The sequence below is a fragment of the Capra hircus genome, chromosome 20 (assembly GCF_001704415.2).
Source record: "Capra hircus breed San Clemente chromosome 20, ASM170441v1, whole genome shotgun sequence".
NCBI lineage: Eukaryota > Metazoa > Chordata > Mammalia > Artiodactyla > Bovidae > Capra > Capra hircus.
Window position 1 is genome coordinate 1,837,830 of NC_030827.1, and position 25,795 is coordinate 1,863,624.

General features: G+C 45.0%; 2 protein-coding genes across 2 annotated transcripts in view; one reads left to right on the forward strand and one right to left on the reverse strand.

Moving 5' to 3' along the window:
• Positions 1-25,795, forward strand: part of DOCK2 (dedicator of cytokinesis 2) — a 462,975-nt gene that overhangs the window by 222,479 nt on the left and 214,701 nt on the right. The gene's annotated exons all lie outside the window — the stretch shown is intronic.
• Positions 927-25,636, reverse strand: FAM196B (family with sequence similarity 196 member B). The gene is made up of 3 exons (XM_005694515.3): positions 24,128-25,636; positions 22,923-22,997; positions 927-3,910 (listed from the first exon to the last, which is right to left on the reverse strand). The coding sequence occupies exons 1-3, from the start codon at positions 25,465-25,467 to the stop codon at positions 3,724-3,726; spliced, it is 1,602 nt and encodes a 533-aa protein (XP_005694572.1). The 5' UTR covers positions 25,468-25,636; the 3' UTR covers positions 927-3,723.

A 25,795-nucleotide genomic window follows, 5' to 3' on the forward strand; every position in this document is an offset into this window, starting at 1 on the left:
CCAAACCTGAGATGGCTGATTCTATGTCCAGGTTCCCCACCCTCCCCCCAAATTGGTAAACAGGCTGGTTTTAGATGGCTCATAGACAGTACAGGGAAAAGAATTAAATCACATGATGGGAATGTTGTTTCCTTTTCAGTTCTCTCTCAGACATCCTGATTAGTCAAGTAGAAAATGCATTTTGTGTTAAACTGGCTTTAACACATGTTGAATATTTCCTAATCTCCCTTTTTAACAAAGAGAGCTGGTCTCAGGCTCAGCACCAGTGACACTCAACAGTCTCTAGCAAGGATTTTAAAAAATTATTTTGATTTCAACTTTTACTTTTGGAATATCGTAATGGTTTTTCTCTTGGTGGTGGTACACAGCTGCCTTTTTCGGAAGAAAATTATGGGAAAAGTAATTAAATAAAAATTCTTAAATAAATTATATTTCAGGTATATGGGTATAATAATGATAAAAATCATGAGTAAAAAAAATCTATCCGAATGAAACTGGGAAGCACATCCTGGCTTCCAGGACATGTGGGCCTTCAGATCATCACCATGCTAAGTTCTGAATCTGCTCTTTTTTAAATTTGTTTCCCTGGGAAACATATAGAAGCAATTATAGTGAAAACTACCCCTGCCACTGGGCTTCCCTGGTGGCTCAGTGGTAAAGAATCTGCTTGCCATTGCAGGAGGTGCAGGTTTGATCCCTGGGTTGGGAAGATCCTCTGGAGAAGGAAATAGCAACCCATTCCAGGATTCTTGGCCAGGAAATCCCACGGACATAGGAGCCTGGTGGGCTGCAGCTCATGGGGTCACAAAAGAGTCAGACTTGACTTAACGACTCAACAACAATCCCTGTCATTACAACCATGGAGACATTCTTCTTAAATTTAAATTTTATAACCCAAATTAACCCAAGCTAGTAATGAAGTCTTAAAACCTAGGAAAAATATTTAAGTTTATTGCAAAAGATAATATCCCATTTAAAACAGTTTAGAAATTTACAAAACCTTACATTAGTACAGTCTTTAAGAAGGTGCTCTGTAGATGAGCTGGTATTAAGTTCCAAGTATAGTGAGTACATATTTTCTTAACTACAGAGAAAGCAGCTACATAAACTCCTGCAACTTAAGCTGATGTATCAGTCTTTTTCCTTTCAATTTTATAAAAGTAACTTTTGCTAAATTAATATCTTTCCATAAAACCAGACAACCTCAAGTACAGCGTTTCTGTAAGAGATCATGGTAGAGGTTATATAATATTTTACAAAGAAGCAATTTTCACATGAGTATATGAGTATAGAGTTTTGGTATATATATACTTTTTTTTTTTTTTTAACACAGAAATGATCACTTTTGTTTAGCAGGGAGGTTTTACTGAATTGTTTCCCCCATAACAAAATTTTAAATGTTCAGTTTTCAGAAGAGACGGAGTATCCAGTTTCAGGTTGGTGGCCTGAGCAATGTGTTGTGCTTTGGTATAGAATCATCGCAGCCTCGCTTGATTTTTCTCTCTAGAAAGGTCAACTTGTTCTGACCGCAGTATCATTTAACTCAACTGAGGGTTTATGTGAGGCTCCAACTCAACATATGTGTACGACAGCGTACCCTTGTTAGTAATCTAAATGTTGGATTATCCATTTTGTGTTCCCAGACATCTCGTCTTCATTATAGGCTAACTTTGGCAAGTGATCCTGGTCAGCTCTGAGTGGTTCTGCTCATCTGATGCTGGAATGTACACAGACCTTGTAAAACAAGTAGAGTAGGTGTTCCTGTCTCCACTTGAGAATGGATAAACAGGCCCTGAAAATTTACACAATTTGCTAAGAGTTGTTGAAATAGACTGCTCTGTTGCCTGGGCCTCTTAATTCTGAGAACAGGATTATTTCCATTCTATTGTGCTGCCCAAGAACATAAATTAATTTGAAAATTAGTGTAAGCAAAGCAAATTAAGATGGAAGCTCTACTACAAGATAGAATTATATAAGAGATCCCCAGTGATTTAGCTTTATTGGATTAGCCTCTGTGCTGTTCTTTTCCGTTGTTGGGGCCAACCGCGTGTTGATTGTGTGGATACAGATAGACTCGTGGCTTTTAGCCAGTGGTGGCATATCTTACTGAAATGTGACTTCTTAAGTATGACAAGTGTATTTGTCTTAATTCTAACTTCATGTTAAGTATTCCAGTCTCATTTTGTGGGTTTAAACATTACGCTAGAAACAGAAGAAGAACATCTTGAATGACATTCCCAGATTTAAATAGTGCAAGCCGAGATTCCTTGCCAAATTTCCCTCTCACTCTCACTGAAATAGCTTTGTGCACTGCAGTGCAGTGACAGGGAAGGTGAAACTGTCGGAGAGGTTTGCTCAATTAGCCTCAATTTGCAGTGGGGAATGTACATCCCACGTTCACACAGAGTGCTTCACTCTGCAAAGACTCTAACGCAGACACTCAGTCTTTAGCAAAGGGGATTATGAAATGCCGTCTTCACTGAATGTTCACTGAGTTTACCATCTCTTTTCTGGGCAGCCTCAATCCAACCACAGGCTGGTAGAGAGTTTAACAAGAAGGAATAGGAGCCCTGCCAACCCACCCCTCATCCCCAAGAGCATTTACTAGCAATTACTTAATTATATTATTTCAGTAGTCTGCTCAGCCATGCAAGTTTGACTGGACCCACATGTATGGGGGTCTCATCAAAAGAATGAGCCAGACTTTAAAGGAATTCAGACTTTGGGAAGGAAAGGCGTTTAATACTAAGATGGAAAAAGTCTGTCCTCATCCCCAGTCCTGCTTCTTCAATCAGGTGACCATGGTCTGGTCACCAGGAAGGGACAGTATGTAGATTAATAGACTGTGAACTTATCTACAAGGCTGCAAGGATGGATGGGCAAGTACCGATGCTGTGTTTTATCTTAGTCTTATTTATGTTTCTAGTAAGATGAAATGGACAGACAGACTGCTGGATTTCATGATTGTAAATGTTGCAGGGAAATTAATTATGGAATCTTTAAGTTCAAGCCCAAACCAGACCCCATCCATCTGCCAAGCAGTCTCAGGCCCCAGGCTGAGAAGCAAGGCGATTTAAGGTACACCCTGGAGTAGCTACAGCTGCAGGATGGTCATACTCGCAGGCCCCTTCCACCCTGTGGTGTCCTTACTCTGCTACAGACTCTAAGGCGCACACAGCATGAGATGACAGATCCTAGCTTTGGGATCAAGGGGCTAATCAAAAGTGAAAACGACCCCGCCTACCAGGTGACCTTGCATTGTGATGCCCTGCCCTCTTCTGTTGTACTCACAAGTGCCAATATTTTAGAAAACTGCCAGTTGAGATATGTGATTTTTTTCTGGGTATCTGCTTAGACTCTGTCTCACTGCTCTGCACCACGTTTTTATTTCTGTTCTTTGGGATGATAAACCCAGGATGAGCAAGAAGTGCTGAGCATCACTGAGATGTATGGGAGTGCAATGGGGGTTTTGCCCTTGGTGGGAATCTAGATTTGAACACTAGGGTATATGACAGGAAGCTAGGCAGGTGCTAACTCAGGCCCAGGAAATTCTCAGCCAGCAGGGCACACACTCAGGTGACACTGTGATCAGGCGTCCAGCAGCAGCTAAACCATCCAGAAGTCGAGTGGCTGATAGCCTGGGGCCTTTGCTAGGAAGTAGAGGAAGCCTGAGGGCAATGGTTCCCCACCCCGGGGAGGGCAGAGGGCATGGTCCCCAGGAGCTCAGATCCACCAGAAGCACTTCTTCTTCACCTTCTTGGTTTTCCGCCTCAAGTCCTGTTTCTCGGGAACTGGAGGCTCTGCTGGGGACTTTGGCGGGGGAGAGGCCTCCTCAGCTAGCTCCGCTTCCTCCAGACCCTGTAGAACTTCGTGGAACCTGCCTTCTTGCTGCCGGAAATCATATTCTACACTGAAAAACATGGAGAGGAAGGAAGGAAAGTAAATTCAAATCGGCACATACTGATTGAATGTCACCAAGTGTCCAACAGACAGAGAAGATCCCAGGCTTTGGGATCAAGTCCCAGATACTTAGGTGCCTGCTGGCTGTGACCTTGGGGCAACTGTGCAGTCTCTCTGAATCTCCAGTTTCCCATTGATGGAATCGGCATGTGTAATACCTTCCTCTTAGGGATGTTTCTAAGTTTAAATGAAGCACATAACATGGCACCCTAATAGTAGATGGCCAGTTAAAGTTGTTCCAACCTCTCTCTGACATTTATCTAATGCTTCTGATTGTTCATTATGTTTACATACACTTTATCCATAAAACTGCCTCATAATAACAACGTTTAAGTAATACAGAGAAATATGTGATAAAACTAACAACTCAGTTTCCTTACCCATAAAATGGATCTAATAATGGCCCCTGTCTCAAAGGCTTTTTTTGGACTAAATACATATATAGTGAGGGACAGAGAAGCCTGGTGTGCTGCAGTCCATGGGGTCACAAGGAGTTGGGCATGACCTGGTGATTGAACAACAACGAATCCATGTTAGGTAAGTGAGAGAATGTAAAGGAAGAACTGAGAGCAGTGCCTGGCAGACAGTAAGCCACCTTGGGGTGCCCAGTGACAAGGTGCTATTTGGGGACTTTGTTGCTTACATGTGACAATGATGATATGCCTTTTCGGCAGCACTTACTCTGGTCCTGGGTCTCTAGGAGGTGATGTGGGCGTAGAGGACCCGCTCAGTGTCTGTCTAGTGACAGCCCCTTTCCAGCCCTTGCTGGGTAGGAGGCTTTGACCCATCTGCCACTTGACAAGCCAGCACGGGGTTTCTCCCCTTCTGGGTGAGACCTTTCCTTCTCCTCCTTGCTAAACAAGGAGAACGCACCATCTCTGCGACTCTGCACTTCCCCCCCTCCCACACTCCCACGCTGGCTCCTCGTCTCTGGGCCCTCTGAGAGTTCTAGCATGAAATCAGGTAACAAACACAGCTACAAGCTTAAGAGCCTTCTCGCAAGCATTCTGGCTCTGGCAGCTCCTCCGTAGGTAAGTCTCCTAGACAGTTAGGGCAGAGAGGCAGCCCATACACCGTCTGCAGAGGTGTCTGCAGGAGTCAGGCTCTGTGGCCCGGCTCACCCGGCTCTGAGAAGCCTGAGCCAGACTTACTAGACAGGCTGACCATCCGTGATGCCACGGGCCTGATTCCCAGGCCCTCAAAGGCCAGGGGGAGCCTGACCACCAATCCAAGCCAGAGCTTCGGCTCTTCAGCCTCCGACTCTCTCAGCCCCTGAGGACCCTGGTCCCCAGCGGTGTCATGCTTACCTCGCAGACCTGTGTGCAGATGAGACCATGCGGTCTTTACGCTAGTGACTCCAACATGTACACTTAAAGTAACACAAAGAGAAGTGGCGGTCAGGAGATGCCCACTAAAGGGGGATATTTAAATATGTCTGCATTAAGGAATCGTATGAAGTCAGCACAAGCGTAAGGCTACCCAGGACTCACTGTTAGGTAAAGAAGCAAAGCCAGGAGCCAGATATAATATATTGATGGTAACAACATTAATGGTGATAATAATAACAATAGTAGGGGCTTAACAACCACGCTCAGGGACCATCAGGGATGGGTATTTGATTATTTCTGTATATTTGATAAGCTTCCTCCAGGTTTTCTTCTCTTCAGCTTACATCCTTTCACTTTCTGCACCTCCCTGGTCTCCTCTATAGGGACATCCTCATGGATGTGTGATTTATAGAATGGATGTGTAACACAGGCTGTGTTTTTCTAAGCAAAACTCCATGACTGATTAACTGTGAGATCGTGGCAAAGTCATTTCTCATATTCAAGCCAAATTCTCCTCAACTGAAGAATAAGCATGGTACTACTCATGGGATCCCAGTGATGTATAAACAATAGAATGCATATACAACACTCAGTTCAGAGATCGATACCAACAAACATCAAATGATATTCAGCTAGTCATTCAACAAACATTTATTGAGTATCTCTCATGCACCAGGCCCTCGGTTAGGTACCAGAAGTGGAATATTAAGCAGACAGACAGACAGGCATTATCCCTGGCCTCTTCACACTGGTAACTAGTGACTCTGTGTCCTTAGTAAATGCTAGCCAGTATCAAGAGCTATTCAGTTCAGTTGAGTTCAGTTGCTCAGTCGTGTCTGACTCTTTGCTACCCCATGAATTGCAGCATGCCAGGCCTCCCTGTCCATCACCAACTCCCGGAGTCTACCCCAATCCATGTCCATTAGAGATCTTCTAACCAAAGCTCAGAGTTTGGCCAGATCAGTGAAGAGGAGTATCCACAGAGACATGCTGAAGCTCCCACTTCCAGGATGTGCCGTCCAGGGTGCAGCCCTGTTGCTCCTGAAGCTGGGGTGGGCTTCTGTCGCCACTCCCCACAGCTCCCTCTCCCCAGTTGAAATGTAAGGAGATGTGTTCAGAGGCTGGGGAAGCATTGTCTCTGGCAACCTCATGTTGCTTTAAGGAAGGAATCCAAAACAATTAATTGCAAACCCTGATTCTCACCCTCTCTTGTATTAATTCACATACAGAGAACATCCACATTCAGTTCTCCTGACTCCTGAAACAACCCTGTCTCTTTCCACAAGGCAGAAAATTACCTTCCTTCTAGCACATGGGATAGAGCCAAAGAAAGTAGGCACCCTCTGCTCATTCTAGGAATTCCCTCAGCTTTTAGAGATAGGAAATGCCATCCACCTATCATCTTAACATCCATCATCTATCCATCTGTGCATCAAAGAGCCAAAGAAAGTAGGCACCCTCTGCTCATTCTAGGAATTTCCTCAGCTTTTAGAGATAGGAAATGCCATCCACCTATCATTTTAACATCCATCATCTATCCATCTGTGCATCAAACCATTCCTCTATCCATCCAGCCAGCCAGCCATCTAACCATCCATTTATTCAACCATCCATCCATCCATGCAGTCATCTATTCATTCATCTAGCCAGCCATCCAGTCATCCACCCATCCATTCTTCCATCTATCCATGCATTCAACCATCCATCCTGTTTTAGGCCTGACACTGCTCAGTTATAGGGACACAACAATGAGATAGAGAGATGTTGGCTGTAGCTTCCCAGTGTATGATACAGGTGATTAAACTAACAATTGCTTTAAAAACTATCTTGTATATATCTCAACAGCCCCTACTCTCCAGCTCTTCGTCCATATATCTCTACCAAATTAAATGAGCATACAAACCAGCTTCCTTCTTCTCCTTACATGTGGCATTTCTCTGGCTTCTTAATCCCAGCCACAAACAGCCAAAACAAAGCACCCGAGTGTGTCAAGACTCATGGCAGTGTGCTAGTACTGACTAGGAAAGAACAATGCTCTGGGTACGTTCACATGTGAGTAGAACTGGCAGGCCTGGGAACAGAAGGGCCAGGAGACAGAATGTGAAGTCTGTCTCAGCTCACAAGGTAAAGCACAGCGCACTGGAGAGCTCAGAGAAAGGGCTCTTGCATGGAATTCTCCTGGGTTTGAACAGAGGCAGTGCCACTTACTGGCGAGGTGACCTTGGGCAAATTGCTTTTCTTTCTAAGACCCAAATGAAAATAGAGGTTCTGAAGCGACCTTACCAGGTAGCTGTACAGAGGGGGACAATAACAGGGGGAGTGTCCTCATGTAGAATGGGGTCTCTGCCCACTCCACCAAGTCTTTTGTCTTCCTGTCTCAGGGAGTGAATGCCTCACCTCCTCACTCGTGCCTCTGGCCCTTCAGTAATTGTATACCTTGCCAGAAACATCAGTCTTCACCCGCTCCCCTCTACCCCGCCATGTACGTTCAGGGAAGAATACACTCTTTATATTTCTATGGAAACACTACAGGGTTCCATTATAATCTCTGGGACTCAGGGAGCTCCGCAGATGCCCCCACTAATCATGACAATTTAAAGGGGATTGAAAGTGACTTTCTTTTCAAGGCCAGGCAAATAACAGAGTATAGAGAACCCTGTGTCCTTTGGAAAGAAATTGATTAATGTTTTTTAGGCCAAAGTAATTTATTAACATAAAGGAAAATTGTCACTTTTCTTCTTACCCATCCTTTTGACAAACTACTGTTTAGTTTAGAAGGGAGGAGAAGGAATATATTTTATTTCGGTCACAGCTGCCTTATAAATGGGCAGGGGCAGTACCCTCTCTCATCTGTCTTTCGTTTTGAGGCTGGGTAGAGAAGAGGAGATCCCCCTCAACTTCCTACTTGGCTAACCCACACCATATTCAACAACCTCTTCAAAGAGGGATTAAAACACCAGCTTGAGAGAATTCAAGCAAACTTTTAGCAGAGAGTTGTTTGCAGATTCTAGGGAATGACTGCCTGCCTTGGGTTTGATATCAAGATAGAATACCAATGACTTTTCCAACCATCCCCCCTTCTCTCCCTACCTTCCCACCCTTATATCTTCTCCATCCACAGAAAGTGCTGGGTGCTTAGTTTGCAGAGAACTCTGACTCACAGTGGTGGGGGGCAAGGCGTGAGTAGCAGATAGTAGTCAAGAAATTGTTACAATACAGGACTCAGGCCCAGAACCATTGAGATAGTTTGGAGCCTTCAAAGTCTGTAAGGTTAGTTCTCTGAAGATGCATGGAATGCCTGACTCCTGTTCAGGGCTGCCCAGTTCACTGTCTGGGGAGTCTTAGAGCCATTCCCAGACAAGAGGTCTGTGCATGGTGCCACTTTGCATTTAGAAAGTGAGATGTGTGTAAACCAAGAATGCAAGCAAGCTTGACGTTTTCCCTCTTGAGGGCACCTCACTAATCTAGCTGACAGATCAATGCTTCAGCCATCATGCTAGGTGGAAAGCTGGAGAATGTTTTTCTAGGTAATTGAAAGTAGCAAGAGGCCTAAGTCATGGCTTGTCTGGAAGAAGAACTAGTGAGAAGCAAAGAGTAGATAAATGTGTAAATGCATAAAGTGAACAAGAGTCAGATTCTGGATATAGCATCTTGGCTGGCCAAAGGAAGTTGGGTGAGACACAAGAAGAAAAAAGTTTAGATAGAAATAAACAATAGAAACCTCTTACTTTTATATAGAACTTTCAAACTGCAAACACACCAGGTCTGCATTTTCATTTTATCTTCATGATAGCTCAGGAATCTAGGAATGTTGTTTTCCCTGTGTGAGCTGGTGAAGGGAGTCACACCATGAGTTACGATCAGAATCTCAGCTTGCTTTCCTGACCCCTAGTCCTCTCTCCTAAAAAGGGATCAGGTGTTTTAGCCCATGGCCTAGCTGTTACCAGGGTCTACTCTAAGAAGAAAATGATGTAACTAGAGAGTATAACTAGAAAACCCCAATCACAGAAAGCTAATCAAACTGATCACAGCCTTGTCTAACTTAATGAAACTATGAGCCATGCCTTGTAGGGCCACCCAACACAGCTGGGTCGTGGTGGAGAGTTCTGACAAAATGTGGGCCACTAAAGAAGGGAATGGCAAACCACTTCAGAATTCTTGCCTTGATAACTCCATGAACAGTATGAAAAGGCAAAAAGATAGGACACTGAAAGATGAGCTCCCCAGGGCAGTAGGTGTTCAATATGCTACTGGAGATCAGTGGAGAAATAACTCCAGAAAGACTGAAGAGACGGAGCCAAAGCGAAAACAGCATCCAGTTGTAGATGTGATTGGTGATGGAAGTAAAGTCTGATGCTGTAAAGAGCAATACTGCATAGGAACCTGGAATGTTAGGTCCATGAATGAAGGCAAATTGGAAGTCAAATAGGAGATGGCAGGAGTGAACACTGACATTTTAAGAATCAGTAAACTAAAATGGACTAGAACGGGCGAATTTAACTCAGATGACCATTATATCTACTACTGTGGGCAAGAATCCCTTAGAAGAAATGGAGTAGCCATCATAGTCAACAAAAAAGTCCAAAATTCAGTATTTGGGTAAATCTCAAAAATGGTAGAATGATCTCTGCTCATTTCCAAGGCAAACCATTCAATATCACAGTAATCCAAGTCTATGCTCTGACCAGTAATGCTGAAGAAGCTGAAGTTGAACAGTTCTATGAAGACCTACAAGACTTTCTAGAACTAACACCCCAAAAGATGTCCTTTTCATTATAAGGGACTGGAGTGCAAAAGTAGAAAGTCAAGAGATACCTGGAGTATAGGCAGATTTGGCCTTGGAGTACAAAATGAAGCAGGGCAAAGGCTAACAGAGTTTTGACCAGAGAATGCACTGGTCAGAGCAAACACCCTCTTCCAATAACACAAGAGAAGATTCTACACATGGACATCACCAGATGGTCAATACCGAAATCACATTGATTACGTTCTTTGCAGCCAAAGATGGAGAAGCTCTATACAGTCAGCAAAAACAAGAGTGGCAACAGACTATGGCTCAGATCATGAACTCTGTATTGCCAAATTCAGACTTAAATTGAAAAAAGTAGAGAAAACCACTAGACCATTCAGGTATGACCTAAATCAAATTCTTTATGATTATACAGTGGAAGTGACAAATAGATTCAAGGGACTAGATCTGATAGACAGAGTGCCTGAAGGATGGAGGTTTGTGACATTGTACAGGAGGCAGTGATCAAGACCATCTCCAAGAAAAAGAAATGCAAAAAGGCAAAATGGTTGTCTGGGGAGAGAAAAGAAGACAAGCTAAAGGCAAAGGAGAAAAGGAAAGATATAAGCATCTGAATGCAGAGTTCCAAAGAATAGCAAGGAGAGATAAGAAAGCCTCCCTCAGTGATCAGTGCCAAGAAATAGAGGAAAACAATAGAATGGGAAAGACTAGAGATCTCTTCAAGAAAATGAGAGATACCAAGGGAACATTTCATGCAAAGAAGGACACATAAAGGACAGAAACGGTATGGACCTAACAGAAACAGAAGACATTAAGAAGAGGTGGCAAGAATACACAGAAGAACTGTACAAAAAAGATCTTCATGACCCAGATAATCACGATGGTGTGATCACTCACCTAGAGTCATTCATCCTGGAATGCAAGGTCACATGGGCCTTAGGAAGCACCGCTGCGAACAAAGCTAGTGGAGGCAGTGGAATTCCAGTTGATATTTCAAATCCTAAAAGATGATGCTATGAAAGTGCTACACTCAGTATGCCAGCAAATTTGGAAAACTCAGCAGTGCCCACAGAACTGAAAAAGGTCAGTTTTCATTCCAATTCCAAAGAAGGGCAATGACAAAGAATGTTCGAACTATTCACAGTTGCACTCATCTCACACACTAGTAAAGTAATGCTCAAAATTCTCCAAGCCAGGCTTCAACAGTACATGAATCGTGAACTTCCAGATGTTCAAACTGGTTTTAGAAAAGGCAGAGGAACCAGAGATCAAATTGCCAACATCTCTTGGATCATAGAAAAAGCAAGAGAATTACAGAAAAACATCTACTTCACCTTTATTGATTATGCCAAGCCTTTGACTCTAGATTACAACAAACTGTGGAAAATTCTTACCACAGTAAGGTGGTTTGGAATTTCCTGGGAAATCTATATGCAGGTCAAGAAGCAACAGTTAGAACCAGACATAGAACAACAGACTGGTTCCAAATTGGAAAAGGAGTATGTCAAGGCTGTATATTGTCACCCTGCTAATTTAGCTCATATGCAGAGTACATCGTGTGAAATGCTGGATGAAGCACAAGCTAGAATCAAGATTGCCAGGAGAAATATCAGTAACATCAGATATGCAGATCATACCATCCTTATGACAGAAAGTGAAGGGGAACTAAGAGCCTCTTGATGAAAGTGAAAGAGGAGAGTGGAAAAGCCGGCTTAAAACTCAACATTCAAAAAACAAAGATCATGGCATCTGGTCCCATCACTTCATGGCAAATAAATGGGGAAACAATGGAAGCAGTGAGAGACTTCATTTTGGGGGCTCCAAAAGCACTGCAGATGGTGACGGCAGCCATGAAATTAAAAGACACTTGCTCCTTGGAAGAAAAGCTATGACCAACCTAGACAGCATATTAAAAAGCAGAGACATTACTTTACCAACAAAGGCCTGTCTAGTCAAAGCTATGGTTTTTCCAATGGTCATGTATGGATGTGAGAGTTGTACTATAATGAAAGCTGAGTGCTGAAGAATTGATGCTTTTGAACTGTGGTGTTGGAGAAGACTCTCAAGAGTTCCTTGGACTGCAAGGAGATCCAACCAGTCCATCCTAAAGGAAATCAATCCTGAATATCTTTTGGAAGGGCTGATGCTGAAGCTGAAACTCCAATACTTTGGCCATCTGATACAAAGAACTGACTCATTGGAAAAGACCCTGATGCTGGGAAAGATTGAAGGCAGGAGGAGAAGGGGACAACAGAGGATGAGATGGTTGGATGGTATCATCAACTCAATGGACATGAGTTTGAGTAGGCTCTGGGAGTTGGTGACGGACAGGGAGGCCTGCTGTGTACAGTCCATGGGGTCGCAAGGAGTCAGACACGGCTGAGCAACTGAACTGGACCTTGGTCGTGTTAGGTGAGGACACATGGTAATTTAAATGAAGAAGAGGTTGGAGAAAAAGGAAAAGAAGGAGGACTATCTTTTATGGAATGAACTCTATTCCATACATCATACTACAAATTTAGCAATTCTCATGCCTCATGTGATTCTCACAGACCCATGAGATAAACATTATCTTCATGTTACAGATGAGGAAACTGAGGCAAGAGGAGGTTAAATATTCTGCCAGTGGCACATACTAGTAAGTGAGAGAGCAAGGATTTGAGCCTAGACTGTCTGGCTCCAACGCTTGTACACCAAGCTGCAGAGCACTGAGAGGACAGTAGTATTCATGTGTATGGGATCCTGGTTACCAGATGGGTGTGGGACGGGATGGTGACCCCGGCCCAGTGCACCTAAATGACCTCACATCTCCCTGTGGAACAAGTCTCAATGTGGGCTGGACCACTGGAGGACCCTTCATTACCCAGGTGACCAGCCCACCCTGCCACAGTATTTCCCGACTGCAGGGATGTCCTGACAGGGAGGCTGTGTACTCGGAGAAGACAGTCACCCCAAGGAGGCTGTGTACTCAAGGCAGTGTCTGGGCTCTGCAGGGCTGGGCCTGATTGTAGGCTGCTGAGTTCTGCAGTGACCCTTTGCTCATCCTTCTCAGCAGGTGGGTCTTGCTCCTTTATCAAGAGACATGGAGAAGGAAATGGCAACCCACTCCAGTGTTCTTGCCTGGAGAATCCCAGGGACGGCAGAGCCTGGTGGGCTGCCGTCTATGGGGTGGCACAGAGTTGGACATGACTGAAGCGGCTTAGCAGCATGGTGATGAACCATAAGTCCAGATGCTGTAAGCAAGTTGGCTGAGAAACTAATGATCCGTGGCGTCTCCCTGAAGACAAAACCGCTTGCCAGTCTCTCTCTACCTCTTCATCTCTGTTGGAGTGCTTCTGTGGCCCCTCTCACCACAGAACCCAGGTGCACCACAGATTTATTGACCTCCTGCAACTTTCTTTTTAAGAGAATTAGCTGTAAGAATCAATGGGTTCAGCGAGGGTGGTTGGGTTTCTGTCCACTTGGATAAATCACAGCACTTTGGAAAGTGTCTCTGTGAATGAATCACAGTACGGGAAAGCAGAAACTTTGGTTAGCTTTTTTTTTTTTTTTAATTTTCCCCAGCCTGGAAGGAATATTGTTTCTAAAACTTCCTCCTAATGACCAATGTGCTCATTATTTATAGGATACAATTTTCAGCTTCACAGATCACAGCCGTTTCAAGCCAGCAAGCACGCCCCTTCTCCTTGGGCATCTGTGCTGACAAGTCCCCAGAGAATTGCAGGTTCTCTTCTTGGTGCATAAATAAGCAGGGCCACACTGCAGAAATCTCCCTGCTGATCACCATCTGTGGGAGAGGTCTGCGCTCTGGGTGCTGTGGCTCTGTGTTAGGGATGTCTTCACAATAAGTCCTCAGAAAGAGAAGGCCACCTCAGAGAACTGTAATACAAATATTCACTGATGTTGCACGGTCAGAAGGTAAGAGGGGACAGGATAGGAATGCCTTCTGAAAAAGGGACTGGTTTAAGCCCTAGCTCTGGTGGATCCTGGACAAATCACATGGCCTGCCCAAGTCTCCATTTCCTTATCCATAAAATGGGAATAATAACCAGACCCATATTTAAGGGTTCTTGGGAGTCTGAAAAGTGATGATACATGTACACTGTTTAGTAAAATGCCTGGCACAGTGCCTGAATCAACAAATAGTAATGATTGTAGCATTAACTTGACAGAGAAATAAAGATTGGGTCATTCTGTGGTCAACTGTGGCCCGCATGCCAGCAGCCATCCATTTGTAATTCCTGTGAAATTCTCAGCATGCTTGATGTTATATTTATGGCTTGTTTCAGCCAGTTTAGCTATTAATGCATTAAAATAGGTTTCATTTTTATTGCAGACAAATTGCTGATGCTATAAATCCTCTTCTTTCCCCTTCTATTCGAGGGAAAAGAAGAAAGGGGTAAAACATACCGAGAGAAATGGGAGCTAATGGCAAATGTCTGGGAGACCAAGCTGTCAAGGCTCAGAGAAGTTTCCACAACATCCCTCAAACTTTATGCCTCTTTTCAAAAGAGACAACTTGAGCTGTGTTTGGTGGCAGTTGTTTGAAGGGTGCTGTAAAGTGTTGCCGTTAACATTCACGTTCCTGCATTTGAATTGAACACTGATCAGTCCGTACTGCAATAACACGACAGCAGCAAAGGCATCTGTGATTACTAGGAGGAGCACACATTACTCTGCTGTGTGCTCTGTGATTGCTTTTCACTGCAGACTTCACTGCTGGCCAGACAGAGAACTGCAGCTGGAGGACGAGGCTCTCACAGTTCCCCTGGCTTCATGCTGGGAGAGCATCTTAAACAAATTCACAGACCTAGGTATATTGCATTTCTAGTGAAATGCTGTTTTCTCTGGTTAGGTGATAGCTTTAAGTGGCAGGCAAGGCCAAGGCCCAGTGGCCAAACTACTTAACCATCAAAAGAAAGTCAAGAAAGTTCTCCACATCTCTGACTGCACAACCCCAAGTGACTCATGTAGCCCTCCGGAGCCTCTTTCCTTAGTTGGATGAAGGTTTGGCTGGCCTTTCTCCTACAGGGCACACACACAGCTGTATGGCTTTGCCCTGTTTTCCAGAGAGACTCATTATGATAAGTTATGAATGTCAAAGCAGTGAGGGGGCGCAAGAACTGGGATGCTGGTCGCCAGGGACAAAGGGAGGTGCTGGTGGCAAATCTCCTTTTGTATCTCCCTAACTTCTTCTGCCTAGCTTGGAGGATCATAGCAGTGGAGGAATCAGTAATGATTTAAGAAAAAAAAAAAAAAAAGGCAGCCTATGGCCTATAGAGTTTGAGGAAATGAGAGGATGCTTCACGCACATGCCCGGGGTCAGGAGCCTGCATGACTACCCCTCCCTGAAGTGGGGTGGGTGGCGCAGGACGGCACTCTGCATGCCCACCCTGGCAGGTGTTTGTAATTGCTCCTCCAGGACATCCCAGAGGGCAGTTCCTAGCATCTGAGCTCCTGGCCTGGGAGCAGAATTGGGCTCTAATTGGTCTGCACCTTATTTGGAGGAGGAAAGTAATCAGGGATTACTATTCTCTTCCCACTCTCAGATGAGGTCTGAGGAGCTGGGAGGTGTGGGAGGAAGGAGAGACTACAAATGAACCCCCTAAATAATGCAAGATGAGAGCCTGGCCCCGACATGGACCGGCAGAAGCTTGTTTTCTCTTCTCACTGCAAATAGGAGGCGTCATAAGATGTGCTTACTCTGTGAACAAGCCCCTCTCCTTTCCCTTTTCCTCCACCCTCACCTGCGCCCTTTAGTTAGGTTTGTCCATGACCACTAACCCTATAACTGAAGCCAAGCAGAAAGTTAATGCATCTCTCCAATGATGCATTTAAAACAAAAGCTAGTTTCTGGACTAGTTTATCAGCAAGAGCTTTCTATGTCACAAACGTTTCTAGTAAATCGACTGCCACCACCTCCTTTCAAGACTCTGACTTTACCTAGCTGAATGTTTCTCGAACTTCTTCGGGATCAGATTTTCCCGGGAGGCTCTCTGTACCTACAGATTCCCATCCTCCTCCCCACCTCTCTGAGCCAGCAGGATTGGGGCTTGAAGGCCAGCAACAAGTATTCCCAGGTACTTGAGACGGCTGCAGATGGCCTGCTATCCTCTTTGAGAACACCATTTGTGTCTTGTATCATAAACACAAACCCTTGGCTGAGGAGAACTCAGCCATACAACATTCCACTGAGCCCTGATAACTCTCAAGCAGGCCTGGCCTCTGAAGGCAGCATGCCATGGAATCTGACCAACAGGCAGAGAGGACTAAGTTCCAATCTTGATATTGCCATTTGTTAGTTTCAGAATAACACTCTCTCACTCTCAGTCTCCATTGTATAACATGAATAACGTGCAAGTCCCTGAACCTCAGTTACCTCACCTGTAAAATGGGAGTGTTTTTTTCTATCTCATCTGGTGGTTAGGATCAGATATGAAAACAGAAGCATTTACAATGACCAGTAATTGGTGCATGTGTGCATGCTAAGTCACTTCAGTCGTGTCTGACATTTTGCAACCCTATGGACTGTAGCCCACCAGGCTCCTCTGTCCTTGGGATTCTCCAGGCAAGAATACTGGAGTGGGTTGCCATGCCCTCCTCTGGGAAATCTTCCTGAGCCAGAGATCAAACCCACATCTCTTATGTCTTCTGCTTTGGCAGGCAGATTCTTTACCACTAGTGCCACTGGCAAGCCCTAGTAATTGGCAGCTCTCATTTCTTTTCCCTAATTTTCATCCCAACAGATCCTTGTCTTCCCTTAGCTGTCAGAGTTGTAAAAATCATCAAAGTCAAATAAACCAACCTCCAATTAGATGTGAGTAGTTTATGAATTAGGAGGATTTAATCCAGGTGCATTAGTTTCCTACTGCTGCTGAAATGAGTTACCACAAGTTTAGTGGGTTTCAGTTCAATTCAGTCGCTCAGGCGTGTCTGACTCTTTGCGACCCCATGAATCGCAGCACGCTAGGCCTCCCTGTCCATCACCAACTCCCGGAGTTCACTCAGACTCATGTCCATTGACACGGTGAGGCCATCCAGCCATCTCACCCTCTGTCGTCCCCTTCTCCTCCTGCCCCGAATCCCTCCCAGCATCAGGGTCTTAGCCAATGAGTCAACTTCACATGAGGTGGCCAAAGTATTAAAAAAACACAAATTTTACTCTTAGAGAGCCAGAGGTCAGAAGTCCTCCAGAGCTGTAAACGAAGGTATCACCAGAACTGTGTTCCTTCTGGCATTTGCAGGAGAGGCGTCCCTTGCCTTTCCCAGCCTGTGGAGGCTGCCGCCTTCTTTAGCTTGTGACCACGTCACTCCTCCCTCTGCTTCTGTTGTCTCATCTCCTTCCCTGACTCTCCCTCTCCTGCCCTCGTCTCTCCCTTGTAAGGGTCCATATGGTTACATCAGGCTCACCTGGACCCTCCAGGCTGCTCATCCTGTCCTCTAAGACCCTTAGTCACACCTGCACTGTCCCTTTTCACCAGGTGAGGGGATGTATTCACAGGGTCCAGGAATTAGGATGTGGACATCTCACGTGGACATCACTCTATCTACTACACTGGGTTTTGATGTTATACTAAGAGAACCTGCAGACCTAGTGCCTTAGTTCCCGCTTCCGAAGACATTACTGGTGCGGTTCAGGCACTGTAGCAGGGAGACGGGATGGCCTGGATGGAGTGTTCAGTTTTCCACAAATCAGACTTTGCTTTCCTACCATAGTTGGTACAGAAGCACTGGGCAAGAGTGTTGGAAGTCCGTGATCAACAAGGATCTCAGTGTCTTGCGAATTGCAACAAGTTCTCTGAGTCATCACTGGAAGACTTGATTAAGTTCCATCTTGTAGTGTTCCAGGTATTTGAAAATTGGAAATCCATGTACCACATTCAGTCATTGTTTGATTCAGTTCCAAGAGATCTACTGAAGACCTGCTGCACAGAAGCCTTCCTTCCCTAACAAAATTACTTGATTAATTAAGACCTTCTCTTTCCCCACCCAAGGGTAAGGACACACAAAAGTTGTCACGCTGATTTGACTTTGGTTGTTGTTTAGGCACACAGTCGTGTCCAACTCTTTGTGACCCCATGGACAGTGGCCCTCCAAGCTCCCCTGTCCATGGGATTCTCCAGGCAAGAATACAGGCGTGGGTTGCCATGCCCTCCCTGCAGGGGATCTTGCTGACCCAGGGACTGAACCTGAGGCTCTCACATCTCCTGCATCGGCAGGCAGATTCTTTACCACTAGTGCCACCTGGGAAGCCCGCCTTGACTTCAGGACCATCTAAACAGCTGTCTCAGGCCTGCCACTGCTTTTCACCCTCCACCCCACCCCAGTCAGTATGGCTGTTCCCTTCTTTGAGGGGTCTACTGATCACTGACTGTGTATTAGACACTGGCCATGACTTTGAGATACTGGTCTTCTGCTGAAGGACAGAAGCTCATAAACACTGTGTTGCAGTGTCATAAGAGAAATGGCATAGAAGTGGAGTGTGCTTGCCGAGGGGCTCCTTCTTGGGAAGGAGTGGAATGTATATGGTGAGCTTGATAATTTGAAGTACATTTGAGATATCAAGATGGAAAGATTCGTAGGGAGTTTAGACATATATATATGTTTGTATACATATATATGTAAAGAGAGAGCTCTCATAGAAGCTAGAGGAAGGTGATGTCACTGATACTAAAATCCATGAGTGCCGCTGAAGCCATGCACAGAGGCTGAGGATGAGAAGAGGAGACCGTCTGTCCAGGAAGACCCCTGAACGAACGAGAGCTCTTCTGCCACCTTCTCCTCTCTAGCTCCTTTCACGTCTTAGGTGGCCAGTCTCTCCCTTCGTCCGCTCAGAATGGTTTAGTTTGCTGCTCTCTCTTGACTTCCATTTCCTAAGACACACACCTGGATGATAGGAGAAATTTTTTCTTTCCGAGCAAAACTTCCAATTCTTTTCCCTTAAAACATTGGAGACATTTTAACTTAAACCAGGTAGACATTTTCCTGGGAGCTACATCCATAAAATAAATGCATGATCGGTGGAGTCAAAGACCTCCAAAGAGGCTCCATGATTATTTTTTCAGTGACTGTGAAGATGAAGTGCAGGGAGATATAGCTGGAGGAGAAAAAGCTGGGCTGAGAGCAGGAGGAGGGATGTGGTTTGGACAGAGCTCATGACTTTGAGAAGAGAAAAGGAAGAGGATTCCTTAGGGCACTGTTTTCCCAATTGTAATCGCTATTTATCACCTGCAAGGTTTTGGTAAAACTCCCCACAGCACTTGCACAATTATGTACTTAATTTTTTCTCTTTAAATCAGTTCACTTTTTATACTAAAAAACATGTATACAAAGCAGGCAATATATCTTTTGAAAATGGAGACCTGCATAACAGTGAATATATAGGAGGATTAGTTTTGAAAGTTAAAAGCTTCCATAAAGAATTAGAAATGATTACATTTTGGTTGGGAACTGTTGCTTGCCCATGGCTATGAACTTGAAACATGCTCACTGTTAGCAAAGAACTGTGATAAGTAAGCGTTAGAAAGGTTTTGAAGACATTCTAGCACCAAACGCAGATTTTTCCCTCTAGGTAAATCAGAAGAATTGAAATCAATTTGAAAAGAGAACAACCTTCTCACTAAGTAATTCCATGCTATTTAATTTTGAGTACCACAGGAGGCATTCAGAAACCCTCTCAGTAACTTGTCCTAGGAGTAGTGCTAAGGAGAGGTGAGGAGTGTTTGGGAACTAAACAGCCTGGAACCAGCTTGAGTCATAGAGCCAATTCCCACCCCCTTCCCTTGGGTCCCACAGCAGTCAGAGCTCCAAGGAGTTTATTCTTCCTGTTGTACGGAAGGTCCTGAGAGGCATGCATGACATCTCTGGACATCCATTTTGGTGCTCTTCTCCTTGGGAAGGGAGAATCTACCACAGTGCACCTTAGAAAGAGGAAAGCCAATGAGGCTTTGAGGAGCAGTGGGCAGAAGACACCTTTTGAAACTGGGAGAATGATTCGGATGGAACCCTTGACCCCACTTGTCTTGATGGAAGCAAGTAGCATAGCCATAGCCTTCAGCTGATGAAGCCACTTAGAAAACCTTATGGATTGCTAACTTAGTTACAGCATCTCCAGGGAAGAAGACCCTGCAGGCAGTCCATGCTGCGCTCATGTGCTTTATGTGCAGTGACATGCACTGGGCGTCCATCCGTCATCAGAGAGAGAGCCTGCAGCTGCGCAGGGCCTGAGGATGACTGTTTCACATCACTTATTTACTAGTTTGCAAGATCTGACTGTCCAGGACACAACACAGGGTTTGAAGTCATTTGAAATGTTAAAAAAGAAAAAAAAAATGACAACTCTCATCTTCCCTCTGTTACTATGACGGGCATGTTGTACTGATCTCTTTGCTTTCATCAGACTAATTGCCTGTTCCTTCACAATGGCTTAGACACAACGATATAGAAACTGTCTGGGAGAGCAGTCTGGCTTTGAATGGTAATGAGGGGCAGATACATGCAGTGGCTGCTCTTCTTGGGAAACTGGAAAGGGATGTGTAGATGAAGGTTTGCCAGCCCATTCAGGGGTGAATTTAGACTGTTTGCTTGGGACATTTGAAGAACGTACTAGAACAATGTAAATATTCTCATACTGGTTGGAAGGTTATAGTTTAGGCAAATATAAATATAAACATAAACTTTTAATTCAACCTAGAGCACCAGAATGTCAGAACTGAAAGGGACCATCAGGACTATCTAATCAAAGGCTTCATTTTTCAGATAAGGAAACTCAGAGGTCAGAAAGGATTGCCCAAGGCCAGGGCATGAAACTCACAGAAGATGGGGAAATGATTGTTTGTCCCTTTAACTTACAGAAGCTAAATAGAAAGTCATTTTAAGATAATAGGAAATATATCATTTGGCAGCTGGGAAAAAGAGACTTTTCAAACTTTAAATGAGAATGACATTGAAACATGTATAATATCATATATGAAATGAATCGCCAGTCCAGGTTCGATGCATGATACTGGATGCTTGAGGCTGGTGCACTAAGGCTACCCAGAGGGATGGTACGGGGAGGGAGGAGGGAGGGGGGTTCAGGATGGGGAACATGTGTATACCTGTGGCAGATTCATGTTGATGTGTGGCAAAACTAATACAATATTATAAAGTAATTAACCTCCAATTAAAATAAATAAATTTATATTTAAAAAGAAAATTATTTTTAAAAATATTTGTATATATTTTTTGTTTAGGAGAAAAAGATTTTGTCCTCCCTGAGTCTAGACATTTAATGAGTTTTGTCCTCCTGGTGATAGGAAATTTGCTTAAAATAGGGGATATTAAGAAAAAAGAAGGAACAAAGCTAAGCAATTGATGAGACTTCTTAATTATTCTTTCCAATGCCCAAGCCTTCTCCAGAGCTTCCTTTTAGGAGGAGATATTTCACACTAAGGTAAAGGGCATATTTTTGTGAGCAATCCTCAGCTCCTGGTATTTGATGAAAACACTTTGTGGTCCTATGACTTTTAGGTTTAAAGAATTGATGGTTCAGTGAGAAAATGTCCAAGACCTCACCTGAGGTAGGAGCCCCTGACTTCCTGGTGCCCATCCCTTGCTAGGGTGAGATCTCAGGATGCTACTGGAGAGAGGGAGACATTAAAAACAAAGAAACACACACAGGCACCCAGTCGGGCTTCAGTTTGCTCGGACCCGAGCTGCCTTTCTCATCAAGAGAGAACAGTAATAGAGAAAATCGCACTGTGCCCTTTTGTCGAACAGAATTAGAAGCCATCACCTGAAATGACTGCTTTTGACCACTTTTCCACTGTGCCACTGAAAGTACACCACCAGCTAAATGGGCATTGATCGATCCAGTAATAACAGGAATTAGCGCCCAGATTTGTACAGAAGTTTACTGTTATAACCTGGAGAAGGCAATGGCACCCCACTCCAGTATTCTTGCCTGGAAAATCCCATGGACGGAGGAGCCTGGTGGGCTACAGTCCATGGGGTCGCAAAGAGTCAGACACGACTGAGCGACTTCACTTCCACTTTACTGTTACAAAAGGCATTCGCGAGTATCTTCTCGTTTATTCCTTACGGCAGCTCTCAAGAGAAATAAGTGCTTCACTCTGCAGATGAGGAAACTGAGCCACACGTGTTAGCAGGTGCAGTTCTGGGGATCCTGACTCCTGGTTGAGGCCTCCTACCACTGTTTCTAGGAGCCCTACTCACGTTTCTAGACGCTTCCCTTCTATTTCTTCTGAAAGCTCACTCTAATGCCGCAACCTTACCTCTTGCTGGAAAGAAGCCACGTACTTAGAACTGAATATACAGTGCTTATCACAGTTCTTGACATACTGTAATTGCTTGGCATGTGGTAGTTACTGTGGGGGGGTAGGATGTGTGGTACAACAATCAGGATCATAAATAGGGCTTGGTATCAGAAAGATACGGATCTGAGTCCTGAGTCTCTGAATATTTGATCTGAGATCCCCTTCAGCTCTCTGAAAATGCTATATGTGAGTGGGGCCAAATGACTAAACTTCCCTGAGGGCATGAACACCTGCTTTAAGAGGTGCACAGTGAAACGGGATACGAAGGGACATACAGAGCTTAGCAAGGTGCCTGTGCTTAGTATTCAGGAAGGGGGAGGGTGACGGTCTCAAAAGGATTTGCTCATGCACCTTATTGTGAGGAAACAAAACAATGCCCCCTTTGAAACCAGATGTTAACATTTCGTAGTCAAACAACCTTGTGTTCTTTCTTTGTCTTTTGTATCCAAAGGCCTTCTGCCTTTGCCCCCTCTCTTGACTTTTGCATCTAAGAGAGATTTCAAGAGTGTTCCGTGGACCCCGCAACTTGTGTGCTCTACAGAGCAGGTCTCCCTTGTGGCCAGGTACCTGTATATGATGCATGCCGTGTTCTGGCAGGTGCTGCAGTTGTTGAGATCTTGGCCAGTTCGATAAAAGTTGCGTCTGCAAAATAGAGCATTTGCTAGATAAATCTATGGGCAAACGCCCCCTGGGATGCACACACTCTACAGACTCATTTCCTGCAGCACAGCATTGTCCTTCTCATGATTTCCAAAGTCTGAAGGTTCATGATCATTGCAAACAAAGAAACAAGAAATCTATGTTAATAGGATCTCACGTTTCTAGAATGCTTTATAGATGTTTAAACACTTTGGGATCTGGATTTTCTTCATGCTGACAATAATCCTCTGAGATGGGTCAGTTATTCTTACCCCTACATGATAAATGGGGAAACTGAGGGACTTTGCAAATGAGTAGAGGGAGATGATTAAAACTCCTGATCCCTTTAGGTCAGTACGTTTCTCCCTGTCTCGTCACAGTGCTTCTCTCTTGTAAGGCAGTGTTGACTCTGATTCCTAGCAGCAAATGCCAGTTAATTAATTCTTCTTTTTCCTACCCTTTTGTTGATTAGCTTTCACCATTCCTTTTTCTCAGTCGTTAGGGAGCACTGTTTCAAGGAAGGAGCATCCCACACCTAAACAAATAACTGCCTTCCTGTCCTCAGACGGATGCTGAGTCACCCAGGAAAGCATTTTGAAGCTTCTTTCTCTTTGTGGAATTATGATCTCATTTCAGTCCCTACTTAGCTGGTGCATGATGGACTGGCTCAAGCCTTCAAAGTGGTCAGTGGAGGGGAAGGTCAACAGTAAGCTCAGTGGCTACCTCAAGTCCTCTGTGACAAACACACCAATAGCTAAAATACTGTGCAAATATAGTAACTCCCTACAGGGATAGGGTTGGCGCAGAACCTGCATACTATCATTCTCCCCTCTCGTTTATTGACTGGGCCCACATCTGAATAAAAAGTAACTTTGGACCCTGCTGCTTCATTGTCCCCTTTCTCCAACCTGTTGTCATTTGGAAATAAAAACCAATCATCGTGGAAACCCATCGAAGGCTACAACCCAGTGAAACCCGGTCCAAACAAAGGGAGACCATTGCATATAATTTGGGGAAATGATAGAATTTTAAACATTTTGGAGACATTTTACTAATGGAAGGCAAGGGTCTCTCTCTGCCCCTATCCTCCCAAATGACTTTACCCTGCCCCCGCTCCCCCAAATCCACCTTACCCTTCTGTGAGAGCTCGAGCTTTCTCCAAGTCTTGAATTACATTCAAAAGGACTTTAATTTTCTCTTGGTTTGAGTGCAGAGACTCCTCCACAGATTGCAGCCTGCCCTGGAGGTCGCAGAGCTCGCCCTGTGCCAGGTGAATTGGGTTAATCCCGCCAGTCACCCTCTGCTGCTTGGTCTCCTGGTTGAGGAGAGAGGAGGGGAGGTGACCGCTTCCTGGACAGTTCTGAAGCTCTGGGATGTCTGACCTGATGGGGTTCTTTGCCGTCTGCTCCTGGCACACAGGGGCAGATCCTGACTCACTGTTCGTTTCGAGTGACTGCAGATCCTGGTAATTGTTACTCAATGAAGAACAGTCTGAAGCTCCCCCTGGTTGGGCTGGCTGACTCTGGGAGCCAGGTGGAGGGGAGCTGTGAGTCCGTGCATGTGAAGGAGCACACCTTTCCTTTGACCTAGATGACAGAGGGCCAAGATCTTTGTCATCGGAGTTATCTTTGGGCAAAAGCAATTCAGGTTGCAGGTTCCCTGTGCCAGGCGTGTGACTGGCTCTACTGGGGGCATTTAAGCAGGAGGGGATACTTTCTGAATCTGGTGGCAGCTGTCTTCTTCCATCACCTGGACGCCTGTCAACCAAAGAGGGTATGGAGTTGCTAATCTCAGCAGACCGGTCTGGGCTCAAAGTGGACTCCCTTCCTGCCCAGGTAGGACTGTGGTAAATATCATCTGGGACCTGAATGGCAGCTGTTACTTTCTCCAAGGCTCTCCATGTCCCAGCTTCAAAGCATAGGCTCACAGGCCCATTGCTTTGCACCTTGGACATTCTAGGGAGAAACGGGTGGGACACCTTGACCCTTCGAGGCCCATCCTCAAGATGCTGAGCCAACCGTAAGTAGGCAAGTTCAGAGGACACAATGTCCTGCTCAGAGAGATTGCCGTTCACCTGGATGGCACTTTGGGATGCTGTCGGCATTTCTACCAGGGACTTGCTAGCTGTGAGTCTCTTCCTTTTGAAAACCGGGAAATGCTTCCTGAGACTGGGGGACGTTTGGATTGCAATGTTCCGAAAGCCCCCTGCCTTCTGGGACCTGGGAAAGGAGAGCGAGTAGGTGGGGAGGTGATGATGCCTGGAGGCCTGAGTCTTGCCCATTACAGCCGGGTCCTCAGATGTCTGGACATCCACCTCAGCTAGACCAGGCGGAGTCTTACTGGTGCCATCCTCCTTGAATCGGACCTGCTGAGATTTGCTCCTGCGGTGGTGAGGTTGCTTCACCAGCTCCACAGACTCTAGACTGTTACGTTTCAGAAGCACAGGCCTCACTTTCATGCTTTGCTGGGCCATTGAGCCTCAGTTGAAAGGATTAGGACCATACACTTCTCCTGGGCACATTTCCTTAGGTCTTTGGAGCAACATCTAATGACAGCATCTCAGACACAGAGACCTGCCTCTGAATACGGTCAGCTCTGTTGGCCATTCCCAGCCAGTAGGTTTTACTTAGAGGGGAAAGGGCTCTCCATAAAGCTTCCCCTGCAGTTAAAATATTATTCCATCTCAGTGGTAATTACCACTTAGATAAACAAAGAGTTAGGCTAATTATTAAACCTCTGATCTACCATGAGAGCTGGTGGGCTGTTTATCAGAGGAGGTTGGCTGGCAGTTGATCCTGGAA

Coding starts and splice junctions, on each gene's coding strand:
- FAM196B (XM_005694515.3), bottom strand. CDS start 25,467: ATGGCCCAGCAAAGCATGAAAGTGAGGCCTGTGCTTCTGAAACGTAAC. Junction 22,998..24,127: donor GCTCGAGCTCTCACAGAAGG/GTAAGGTGGATT, acceptor TCTATTTTGCAG/ACGCAACTTTTATCGAACTG. Junction 3,911..22,922: donor ACGGCATGCATCATATACAG/GTACCTGGCCAC, acceptor CATGTTTTTCAG/TGTAGAATATGATTTCCGGC.